Here is a 12,580-nt window from a genome sequence, read left to right on the forward strand (position 1 = left end):
GTCTTTTGATATGCTGTGAGATTCGATTTGCAAATATTTTGTTGAGAACGTTTGCATCTATGTTCATTAGAGACATTGCTCTGTAATTTTCTTTTCTTGTAGTGTCTTTATCTGGCTTTGGTACCAGGGTGATGTTGACGTCATAAAATATGTTGGGTAATTTTCCCTCTTCAGTTTTTTGGAAGAGTTTAAACAGGATTGGTGTTAATTCTTCTCAAAATGCTTAAATGCTTGGAGGAATTAATCTGTGAAGCCATCTGGTCCTGGACTTTTCTTTGTTGGGAGATTTTTTTTTAAGATTTATTTTATTTATTTCTCTCCCCCCGCCATTGTTGTTTGCACTTGCTGTGTCCCTTTGTTGTGTGCTGGTCTTCTCTTTCTAGGAGGCACCAGCAACCGGACCCAGGCCCTCCCATGTGGGAGGGCGGTGCCAATGGCTGAGCCACCTCCATTCCCTGCTTTGTTGTGTCATTGTTTCCTCTCTGTGTCTCTTGGTTGTGTCATCTCACTCTATCATTTTGTTGCTTCAGCTCGCCGTGCCTGCTCACCATCTTGCTCGTCTTCTCTAAGAAGCCCTGGGAACTGAACCCAGGCCTCCCATGTGGTAGGCAGAAGCCCGGGCGCCTGAGCCACATCTGCTTCCCTGTTGGGAGATGTTAATGACTGGTTCAATCTCTTTCAATGTGATTAGTTTGTTAAGTTCTTGTATTTCTTGTAGGGTCAGTGTAAGTTGTTTGTGCATTTCTTTTTTTTCTTTTTTTTTAGATTTATTTTATTTCTCTCCCCTTCCCTCGTTATTGTGTGTTCTTCTGTGTCCACTTGTTTTCTCATCAGCACCAGGAATCTGTCTCTTTTTGGTTGCATCATCTTGCTGCGTCAGCTCTGTGTGTGTGCAGTGCCACTCCTGGGCAGGCTGAGCTTTTCTCGTGCTGGGCAGCTCGATGTGGGGCGCACTCCTTGTGCGTGGAGCTCCCCTATGCAGAGGACACCCCAGCATAGCACAGCACTTCTTGTGTGCAGCAGCGCCACTCATGGGCCAGCCCACCACACATGCCAGGAGGCCCTGGGTTTGAATCCCGAACCTCCCATATGGTAGGTGGACACTCCATCATTTGAGCCATCCTCTTTCCTGTTTGTGCATTTCTAGGAATTTGTCCATTTCGTCTAGGTTGTCTAATTGTTGGCATACAATTTCTTATAATAGCCTTTTATGATCCTTTTTATTTCTGTGGGGTCAGTCGTAACTTCGCCCCTTACTTACGTTCACTTTCCTCACGTGCACTTCCTTGGTCCACCTGCACGTGGTGCACTTTGACAGCCCTCTCAGGTCAAAGCCTGCTCCCGGTGTGTGTGCTGCAGCAAGGACTGCAGCAGTGGAGTGGAGGAGCCTGCCTGGAAGCTAAGAGCCCAGGAATTCCTAATTCAAGCTTTCTTGAAGGCAGTTCTCCAGCCTTTGCTGGCAGCCCCCTCCCTTTCCTCTGGTAGTAAATAATTCCACTTCCCTCTGCATTCTCAACGATCAGTCCTGGTCAGTAGGGAGGGAGACTGAGAGGGTCGGATCTCTTTAGGCCCTTGCTGGCTCCCAAGGCAAACAATGAGACACCCCCAACCCCGGCCTAGAAGGGCTTGTGGGACACAGCAGGCCAAACTTGTGGGCAGAAGCTGAGTCACAAAACACAACAAAAAATAAAAACGAAAAAAGGAAGAAAAAAAAAGCTGAGTCAGCCTTAGGCTGCATCCCTCTCCCTCCGTCCCTGGGGAGGTGGATTGCTGTGGCCCCTTTGTCTGTAGCCACTGGCCCCCCGAGGCCTGAGAATTCAAAAGTATCGATAGGATAGGAGAGGATAACGGCAGCTGCAGCTGCAGTTTTTATTTTTTTTATTTATTTCTCTCCCCTTCACCCCCTTTGTCTGCTCTCTTGTCCATTCTCTGTGTGTTCTTTTGCGTCCACTTGCATTATCATGTGGCACCGAGAAACTGCATCTCTTTTTGTTGTGTCCTCTTGTTGCATCAGCTCTCCATGTGCACGGTGCCATTCCTGGGCCGGCTGCGCTTTTATCACATGGGGTGGCTCTCCTTGCGGGGTGCACTCCTTGCATGTGGGGCACCCCTATACAGCACAGCACTCCTTGCGTGTGGCAGCATTGCGCGTGGGCCAGCTCATCACATGGGTCAGGAGGCCCTGGGTATCGAACCCTGGACCCTCCATATGGTAGGTGGACACTCTATCAGTTGAGCCACATCCTCTTCCCTGGCTACAGTTTTTAACTCACAGTTTTGCTGTTGCCATCCTTCTCCGTTGTCCCTCTCTTCTGGGTGTGTCTAGCCTTCCCCTGATGACCTAAACCCTAGAAGGTTTTGTTCCAGGCTGTTTCTGCCTGTCCTCTAGCTATTTTTCTGGGAGAGAAAAGAATCCAGTGTTTTTCTAGTCCACCATCTTCCCAGAATTGACAAGAAGTTTTCCTTAATTTTTTTTTATTTTTAAATTTTTTAAAATCTTTTTTTCTAAAGATACATGGATCACACAATATGTTACATTAAAAATATAAGAGGTTCCCATATACCCCACTCCCCACACCCCCTCTCCTCCTACATCGACAACTTCTTTCAATAGTGTGGTACATTCATTGTATTTGATGAGTACAATTTGGAGCATTGCTACACAGCATGGATTATAGTTTATATTGTAGTTACATTCTCTTCCAGTTCATTCAGTGGGTTATGACAGGATATATAGATTCCTGCATCTGTCCCTGAAATATCACTGGGGACAACTCCAAGCCCCCAAAATACCCCAATATCACACATTTTTCCCTCTCCCTGCCCTCAGCAACTCCCCTGGCCACTGTCTCCACATCAGTGATACAATTTCTTCCATTGCTAGAGTCACAATATTTCTATAGTAGAATACTGTCTATGTGCCAGCGGGGCCCTGAGCCTCAGCAGAGTTGCAACACCTACTCTTGGTTCATTGGACTTACCCAGGTCAGCTAACAAGGAGGTGAAGATGGTCAACCCCCACACCAGGGAACCGAGAGTGCCTACAATGCCAAACAGGAGAATCGTGTCCATCATCAGTCATGTGGGATCTAAGTCCCCTCTCAATTTAGAGGTGGAGTGGACATCACTATACCAGGGTCTTCAGGATGGAGGAATAAAATATGGATTAGAGTGGACTTACTGGTATTCTACTATAGTTTTCCTTAATTTTTTAAAAAAAGATGTTTATTTATTATTTCTCTCCCCTGTTCCCTGCCCTGTTGTATGTTCTCTGTGTCTATTTGCTGTGTCTTCTTTGTCCACTTCTGTTATTGTCAGCGGCACGGGAATCTGTGTTTCTTTTTGTTGTGCTGCATCATCTTGTGTCAGCTCTCCACGTGTGTGGCACCATTCCTGGGTGGGCTGCACTTTCTTTTGCGCTGGGCGGCTCTCTTCACAGGGCGCACTCCTTGCATGTGGGGCTCCCCTACGCAGGGACACCCCTGCGTAGTAGGGCACTCCTTGTGTGCATCAGCACTGCGCATGGGCCAGCTCCACATGGGTAAGGAGGCCTGGGCTTTGAACCGCAGCCTTCCCATGTGGTAGACGGATGCCCTAACCACTGGGCCAAGTCCACTTCCCAGTTTTCCTTAATTTTTAAGCCACCTCTGTTGAGTTTTCTGTTACTTGCAGCCCCAAACCCTCCTGATACACAGGCCCCGAACATATCATAAAAAACATTAAGATACACCCACATTTCACATTATATACACACACACACATTTTTCAAAGTATTTTCTTACTTTTGCTGTAGACAGTATTTGGCTACCAGAATCTAATTTGGGATGCATCAACCCCTAGGAAGACTTGGAAACACTGTGAAGTAAGAAAATCCAACCTACAAATTATTTTCAAACATAATTAACTTGTTATGACTACTAAGTTTATATTAAGTATGAACACAGCAAACATTTATTTATTTCAGCTTAACAGTTTTAGTCTTTTGGAACCAGTGGATTTTTTTCTTCAGGTCTCCAATATTTTCCAAGCTCTTAAAAAGTTCTTAGCTTTCTTTGAATCTACAATTATTTCATAGTTAAAAGAAGAAGAAAAAAAAAAGACAAGCCTGGAGCCCTGGGGGAACAAGATAAATGGGCTGCTTATGGGGTGGGGGTGGGGGGGAGTGAGGGGGTGGTTCCCCAAAGGAGAGCTGGGCTGCAGTCAGAAGGGCTGGATGCCTGGTGGGAAGGCAGGTGTGGCAGATGTTTAGTGGCCTCCTGGGCAGGCAGGCAGAAGAGCGAAAGTAAAGGCAGGGAGGTGGGAATGGGTACGCATGGTCAGGGCAGGAGGCAGGGGTGAGCTGGGAAGAGATCTGTCCTGGCTGTAGCACAAACAGAAGGAAAAACACAATTTCTGAGATCCAGGTATCAGCTGGGACTGCAGTGTTCTTTCCTTGGCTCAGCAGAAAGTGCTTTGGCCTGAATTCCCTGAGTGACCTTGGCCATCTGGCTCCCGTCCCTGGGTGGCTTCTGCACCAGTAAGTGGGAGAGCAGGTTGGGTGCTGGATCTCCGGGATCCCTCCCCACTCTGACTTCTGGAGCACTGGAGCTGGCCATGAGCACCCCTGGTTGGGACAGTCAGGTTGGCAGGGAGTCTTGCATGGTGCTCGCAGCCCTGCCCTGTCCACTGCCAGCTAGAGGAGGTCCCGTCTCCGTCGGGGCAGGGCAGGAGCCTGCCAGCAGAGAAGGGCCACGCTGGCCCGGGTCCCCCGTCCAGAAGAGCTGAGCTCACTTCTCACGGCAGTGGCCAATGTCCAGGATATGGGGTGGAGGAGAGAGCTTGCCCCCTCTGCTCGAGAGGGGAGGAGAATCCCCGGGGTACGGGAGCCTTGGCCTTGGGGTGGGGTGCCTCCTCACATCAGCCAGAGAATGGACCACATCGTCCTCACCTTACAGGCCTGAAGACGCTTCCGAGAGGCCAAGGCACTGGGCTGCAGGTGCACCAGGCAGCCTCCAAACGCCGGCTTGGCGCTCTTCTCCAGGTTCTAACCGCAGCCTCATCTCAGGGCCAAGGGCGGCTCCGCTGTGCAGTAAGTTCGCTCTGCTGACAGGCACCAAGGAGGGGTGCATTTGAAATAAAATCCTACATGAAAGTAAGGTGCTGGGCGCAGGGCTGGGCAGGTAAGAGGGCGCCGTCCCAGAGGCCCCAGCGACTTGCCCCCTACTCCCAGGAAGCCAGAATCCCTGTGACAGGGAACACTGGAATCTGGAGAGGCAAGAGGGGACTTGGGGGTGAGGCAGGGAGTGAGGGGGAGACCTCGCAGATGTTGCAAAGACCCCAGGAAGAGAAACTCAGCCTGGGAAAAGAGAAGAGGGAGGTTAAAACCTCTGGAGTCTCCATGAAAAAGTAATCATACAGGTGGCACAACAGACCTGAGTTCCGTCCTGCACCACTGTTACTAGATTTTATCTAGGTTCTTGGCTGTGCTGCAGAAATGAACTTCAAAAGCACACCGGTGGGTGAGGCCAGTAATTTATTCAGGTAGTAAGGGAAGAGAAATGGGAGAAAATAACAGAGCAGGGGTCCCAGGTAGTGAGGAATGGGGTGAAAAGGGATGAAGAGGGCTGATTTACAAGCTACAATTCCCCATTATAGATATAAATCCCCAGGTTTACTTGCGTGGCCACATGGCAGGGAAAAAATGGCGAAAGTGGCGCACAGAGGACAGGTTCGGGTCCAGAGCAAGAGAAGAGAGGCCAGAGCGCGCTCAAGCCCTGTGGTTTGCTTTTAAACTGTTCATTATTCCACCCCTTTGCTAATGGCAGGGGAGGGGGCTCCAGCTGTTGGCTGTTTTGGTGGATCACCCCACCCATCAGTCCCTCAGTGAGGACCCAATGATAAAGTTCAGGGGACATCCGGGGCTTTTCCTTGCTCCCAGGAAGAAGTCTTTGTTCTGGGGGGCAGAATCTTAGGGGAGGGGGTCTTTCCTACTTTACTAGCCTGCTTCACTATCTTCATGCAGGAAAACAGAGCAGGGTTGAAACTCCCCAATTTACAGACGGGGAGACTGAGGCAAGCAGGGAGAAGTGACTTGCCAGGATGCCCTGGGCAAGGCCAGACTTTGAGTCTCCCGCCTCCCAAGGGCGCTGGGCTGCCATGCCACCCTGCCTCCCTGCCAGCAGACCCTGGAGAGGAACGGAATGGTCCCTGCACCCAACAACAAACACTCCCGGGTGCTGGGCCCATTTCCCAGGTCGGGGGAAGAACGTCGCAGCAGCTGGAGAGGTCAGGGAGCGCCCCAGAAGGGGGCCGGCGCCTCCAGGCAGGCCAACCCGCCTGCAACCCCCCTGAACGCCCCCTCCCTTGGGCAGGCAGGAGAGGCGGCTGCAGCCTTGGAGGGGAAGCACGCCGAAGGGCGGAAGGCGGTGGAGCTGGGCCCCGCCCGCCCCTCCCTGTGGCTGAGGTTTTGGGGAGGCCCGGGAGGGAAAAGTGAAGCGGCTGTGGTTGGTTCCGGAGGCCGCCAGCTTGGGCTGGGGGGAGGGGTAAGGGGCTCGGCGCGCCCCACCCCCACGCACCCCGCGCGGGGCGGGCTCCGGGCCTCGAGGCTGGAGGCCGTGCGTGGAGGAGAGGGGCGGCCGGGCTGCTGGCCTCTACCCCAGAAGGGAGGCAGCCCTGCTCGGCACCCTCCTCCTCCCGCCGTCCCAGCAGGGGAGGGGAGAGCGGGAAGGAGGTCCCTTCCCGAACCCTGCAGTAAGCGCCCCCACCCTTGCCGGCGCTCGCCAGGCCCCTGCTTCCACCTGGTTCTGGGGCGGTCTGCCCCTCCTCCCCTCTCTTGCCCCCGTGAGCTGGCCTCGGTTATCCCCCTGGGGCCCCCCAGCACCCTCAGGCTCAGGGGAAGCCCTGGCTGAGCTCCTCGGCGGCGGGAGGCCCTGCTGGAGCCACGCGCCCCCCGGCCCCCCCACCCCATCCTTCCCGGCTCTCCCGCCCCCGGCCGCGCCCAGGGGCTCCCAGCGCCCAGCCCTGAGCTCTCCCTCCCGGGAGCCCCCGCTGGAGCCCTCCGCCTTCGCCCAGCCCCCAAGGCCCGCCTTCTCCAGGTGGGGACCCCCCTCCCCACAACGGGGCTTGCTCACGAGCTCCCCAGCTTCCGAGGGCGTGCCATGGGAGGTCTCGTGGGGACCGTGGTCGGCTTCCCGCTCAGTCACGGGCTGCCTGCGAGCGGGGACTGGGAGGGGTTCAAGTGCGAATCCTCCCAGACCAGCCTAAGGCCTGGCACAGCGGAAGTGCTCAGTAAAGAATATTGCTGGACCGATGTTTTATTAAACTATTAAATAAAACTTAAAGGAGCACACAAATTCCTGGATAACACAAAAATATCTATCTAGGATTATTTTAAAAAGCATAACACTTCGGTAGCTTTTTCAGTAAAATCCCAAATCTCAGAAAGGTAAACATAAGCTTGTGGCCTTTTACATTATGTCCACTGAGTAACAGTAACTGGATAATAAGGCATAATTACTATAACTTCTTGAGCAACTTTCTATCTTGAAATTGTTGCAGCAAAACCAGGAGGAGTTCTGAGCAGCAGAAAAACTCAAAAGGGCCCTTGAAAAGGTGGAGGAACAGATTTATTATGCACGGGCCGAGAGGAGAGTCAATCTCCAAATTCTGAGCCCCATTTTTCAGTTTTCATAGGTTTATATAGGATTTTATGTGGGATCAGCCTGACTTTTGCTCGCTGGCTAACGTTGCTAGGTGAAAGTTTGCAAGCGGGTTACAGAAGCAGAATGTAAGTGCAAGGTCGCGGGCTGATTTACAGAAGTGGGAGGCAGGAGTGGTTAGTCTGATATTTTTTTTCTGCAAGGTTATGCTTTTTATTTCTCAACGAAGTGACATATTTGCCTCCAACAGCTACCATTCCAATTCCACAGGGTATTCTCCAGTGAGACAAGCTGTACAATGGCTGCTCTTTTCAAAATACTTCAGACCATTCCCATTTTCTTGAATCATAATTTCTTACTTTTCCACTTTCTGTTTTTAAAACTTTATCCTTTCTCATACAAGCAAAACCGATCCTTCTACTGATAGATGTACAACACAGTTTGTTCCTAAATATTCTGCAAGGGTTTTTTGTTTTTTGGTTTTTTTGGGGGTTTTTTTTGGCGACTCTGGTGGGACGCGAACTTATTCTTCAAGAGTATGACACTCTGGCTTATTGACAATAAGCTGTTCCTTCGTGGGAATGTTTGTTCCATGGCTATCTAATTGGCGGTGAGGCCAATTCCAAGATTTGAAGTCCATCATTTCTTCAAGCTGTCTTCAGTAAAGCCATGATTTGTTATTTACAAGACTCTACCCTGGTGTGCTCGGACGGTATCCCCTTCACCGGCCACAATTCCAGCACTGACACCCCGCCCCCCAGGTCCCGGCTGATCACGTGCTGCCCCTCCAGCTGCGTGGGCCACCCTCCTGGGGTGATCCAGCCGAGGCGCCACATTCCTCCCGATCTCCAACGCCTCCGCCTTCAGCAAGCACGTGGAGGACCAGCCGCCGCCCAGGACCCAGGTCCCAGCGCCAGCCAGCAGGTCCTGGGCCTGGGCCTTCCAAAGGATTGCGACAGAGGCTGGCGTCCCTGGACCCTCGCCACTGGCGGTGCTAGCCACCCCCCACACACACACACACATCACTCTGCCTGTCCCCTCCTGGCCCCCCAGTCCCAGCCCTTCTTATGTAGATGGAGTGAGGCGCACAGGCGGCAGGCAAGGAAGCCGCAGTGGGGCCAGGGCCCTGTGGTTGCGGGGCCCTGTGCCCCCTGGGCGACCACGCCCGGGCCCTGCCAAGGCGCAGCCTCCCTGTCCCAGGGCCCTGCACCCCCCACAGCCGTCCTCAGCTGCCGCCCCATCTCAGCCTGCTGGCCCCGGGCCCCCTTCCCGCCAACTCTTGGGTCTAGCTCATCCTCCAACTATTTTCCACTGGCTTCCCCCAGTCCCTGCCACAGCACGGTTTGGGAGATGGGGTGGGGAGAGACAGAGAAAGAGAATGAGGGGTGGAGCTTGAGCCCTGGGTGGGGGGTGCGTGGGCATTCTGATTGGTCCTTCTGCCCCAGAAGTGGCTCCAAAATTCCATTGCCCCGGCCTGCGGTGGCCTCCATCCCATTCCTGACTTCCAATTGGCTGAGCTTCTAGGGGGCGGGGCTCGGCGGCGCCTGGTCCAGTTAAAAGGGAGGGACCGGCCCGGGCCCCTCTCTTGGGTGGAGTCTTCAGACAGCTGGTCCTCAGTCCCTGGAGCCTGCTCCTGTCCTCAGCCATGGCCTGCGTGAGTGTGGGGGCCCCACCCCAAGACCCAAGGGATGGGTGGGGTCCAGCAGCCAGGGGCAAGCTGGGGGCAGATCGGGAACTGGATTCCAGTTCCCTCCTGGTGTCCTGGAACAAGTTTCTAATCTTTTTTGGACCTCAGTGGCCGTGTCTGCAAAATGGGGGTGGGCACCGTGGTCCCCAAAGGCCTGCTCTGGCTTGAGAATTTGCAGGATCCCTCCAGAGTCAGTCAGCTCAGCTATTTCTGCCAAGGTCGGGCTTTCCACAGCTCTGCAGCTCGGAGAAGTGGGAGTGAGAAGGGTGTGGCTGGTGGGGGGTGTGCTTTGGTGCCGCCCAGGCCACTGTCCCTTCCCCCTCCTACTCCACAGAGCCCTCTGTCCCCTCCCCCCACTGCAGCTGTCCCGTTACCACTGCCAGGTCGGAGTCACCCTCTGCTCCAGAGAGTGCTGAAAACCGGCCAGGACCAGAGACAGGCTGCGGGGCGGGGGGTGGGGGGCGGACAGAACGGATGGGGGACCTGGCTGCCTTATGGGGTGGAGGGTGGCTCTAGCCTGGCTGGTCAGGGGGCAGGCTGGGGAGTGTCCCACTGCCCCTTTCCCCAAGCTGGGAGGCGGGGGAGGGTAAGGGAGGAAGAAGCAGGGGAGACGCCACAGGCTCCAGGGAGAGGGTTCGTTTCTGGCTGCAGGAACCACTGCTTCCGGTGCATTCCTGTCCCTCCAGCTCTGGCCCCGGGGGTGGGAGGGGCAGCCCCACTCACCCTTGAAGGCTCCCTTTCTGGCCCTTCCGGAGCTATCCCAGGCTGCACCCCCAAGGCCTTCGGTGCTCTCCCTTCTGTATTCCTGGGGATCTCCTCTCCAGCACAGGGGGCCCTTGAACGGGGATGGTGGGGATCCCCCCAGCCCCAGGCCACTTCCTGCCCCGCAGAGGGGCAGACCCTCCACTCGCCTTTCTCTGGACCAGCTGCCAGGAGCCCTGCCACCAGCCCGCAGCGTGACCTAGGGCACATGGCTGCCCCACCCAGAGCCTGGTTCTCTCCATCTCTTAAATGAGGAGTGGCATTGCACCCCCCACCCCCAGGCCGCTCTGCTTCCCAAACCCCAAACTGAACCGCAAACGCTTCTAGAACCTTGCTCTTGTGACAGACCCTGGACTCAGACTGGAACTTGCAGACTGGTTCCGCAGGCTTCCAGTTGGCCTGGCCACGGGATCCAGGGTGGGCACGCCCCCGGCCCCTCCCCTAAGCACCCAGGACCCTACGGGCAGCCGAGGCCAGCGTCTTCTTACCCGCCGGGTGGGGTCTTGTCTGCGCAGGGTCTGGTCGCCAGCAATCTGAACCTCAAACCCGGGGAGTTCCTCAGAGTGCGGGGCGAGGTGGCCCCTGACGCCAAGAGGTGAGGGGCGATGGCGGCGGGAGGGGGAGACCCTCTGGTAGGGGTGTTGCTAGCCGGGGCCCCTCTCTCCCCCGGCCAGGAGGGGGTTAACAGTGCAGCCCAGCAACGATCTTTAGATGAGTCACTTCCTCTGTGGGGTCTGGGCGCCCCCTCCTTTGCCATCACCCTCCCTCCTGCCTGAGCCTCTTAATCTAAACCAGCTGCTGTCTCTCATCCATCTCCCATGCTCTCCTCCACCTCCCATCCTCTCCTCCACCTCCCGTCCTCTCCTCCACCTCAGGTCCTCTCCTCCACCTCAGGTCCTCTCCTCCACCTCAGGTCCTCTCCTCCACCTCAGGTCCTCTCCTCCACCTCAGGTCTTCTCCTCCACCTCAGGTCCTCTCCTCCACCTCAGGTCCTCTCCTCCACCTCCCATCCCTCTCCTCTACCTCAGATAGGCCCATCTCCATGGTGGCTCCAGGAGAGCCTTGGAGCTGGATGGGAGGAGGAGAGGGAATGAGGGGGATTCTCCCCCCCTGCCCTTCCTCTGAGGTCCCCCTTCCTGCCTTTAGTCATTCACCCACTCAACCTTTCATTCCTTTACTCCTTCTTTGCTCAGCGTTCATGCAGCCAGCTGGCTATTTTCTCAGCAGCCAGGTGACCTTGGACGAGTCAACCAACCTCACGGAGCCTCAGTTGGTTAATCAGTAAAACAAGGGGGGAGGCGGCCATGATGAGGAAACCCGGAAGGCAGCCAGGTCGGCGAGCTGACGCTTCACGAGTTTTTAATTCTGGGACACCTGCTAATGTCCTCTAGTCTTAAGCCCCTTAGAGATCCTCCTTGTGCAGCCTCCATTGTACAGATGAGGAAACCGAGACCCAGAAGGGGGCAGGGACTTGTTCAAGGTCACACAGCAAGTAGATGGCAGAGCCGGAACTGTGGCATTAATGCTGTATTGAGTGGCACAGACTGGTCAGCCCAAGGGCCTCAGTTCCACTGTTACCCTCCAGCTTCGTGCTGAACCTGGGCAAGGATAAAGACAACCTGTGCCTGCACTTCAACCCTCGCTTCAACGCCCACGGGGACACCAACACCCTCGTGTGTAACAGCAAGGATGGCGGGGCCTGGGGGGCTGAGCACCGCGAGCCTGTCTTCCCCTTCCAGCCTGGAAGCGTTACAGAGGTGGGCCGGGGCCTGGGGCCGGGGTGGGGTACGGGATGGGCTGGGGGCCAGGGCTGGGCATGTGGTGGGCTGGGGCAGAAATGGGTTTCGGGGCCCTGGCCTGCCTCCCCTCCCTCACTTGGCTGCAGGTGAGCATCATCTCCTCTCTGAACCCCAGCGGCTTCACCTGCAGAGTCAGGGATGTGTGAGGAAAGGGCTCTGGGAGGGTCCGTGGCCTCTGGGTGGTGGCTGGGGCTGCAGAGCTGAGGCTCCTGTGGCAGGGTCCGTGCCTGGGCCCCACTCACTGCCCTCCTCTGCTCCCCAGGTGTGCATCTCCTTCGACCAGGCAGACCTGACCATCAAGATGCCAGATGAGCACACGTTCAAGTTCCCCAACCGTCTCAACCTGGAGGCCATCAACTACCTGGCAGCTGATGGCGACTTCAAGATCAAGTGCGTGGCCTTTGACTAAAGCTGGCCGGCTCACAACCCCCAATAAAGGCAGCTGCCTCTTCTCCCCCTGAATGGGCTTGTGTGTGTGTGTGTAGGTGGGCAGATCTTCACCTTCTTTCCCTTCCTCACTGCACACCTCCTAGGTGCCTAGGTACCAGGGACGTCTCGTCGCTCGGGACCCCTGGGCCAAGCACAGAGCCTAGCACACAGTGGGGGCTTGGTGACTGAATAAGACCCAGTTCCTGCCTTCAGACTGCTTCCAACCCAGTGGCCCCAGCACACAGTGGGTGCACAAGAGGTATTGA

General features: G+C 55.3%; 1 protein-coding gene across 1 annotated transcript; it reads left to right on the forward strand.

The window, feature by feature from the left end:
* Positions 1-9,157: 9,157 nt before the first annotated feature.
* Positions 9,158-12,347, forward strand: LGALS1 (galectin 1). The gene is made up of 4 exons (XM_004451604.5): positions 9,158-9,291; positions 10,602-10,681; positions 11,672-11,843; positions 12,148-12,347. Exons 1-4 carry the CDS (start codon positions 9,283-9,285, stop codon positions 12,292-12,294), a joined length of 408 nt encoding a protein of 135 aa, XP_004451661.1. The 5' UTR covers positions 9,158-9,282; the 3' UTR covers positions 12,295-12,347.
* Positions 12,348-12,580: the final 233 nt, after the last annotated feature.

This window comes from Dasypus novemcinctus, chromosome 12, assembly GCF_030445035.2.
Source record: "Dasypus novemcinctus isolate mDasNov1 chromosome 12, mDasNov1.1.hap2, whole genome shotgun sequence".
Classification (NCBI taxonomy): domain Eukaryota; kingdom Metazoa; phylum Chordata; class Mammalia; order Cingulata; family Dasypodidae; genus Dasypus; species Dasypus novemcinctus.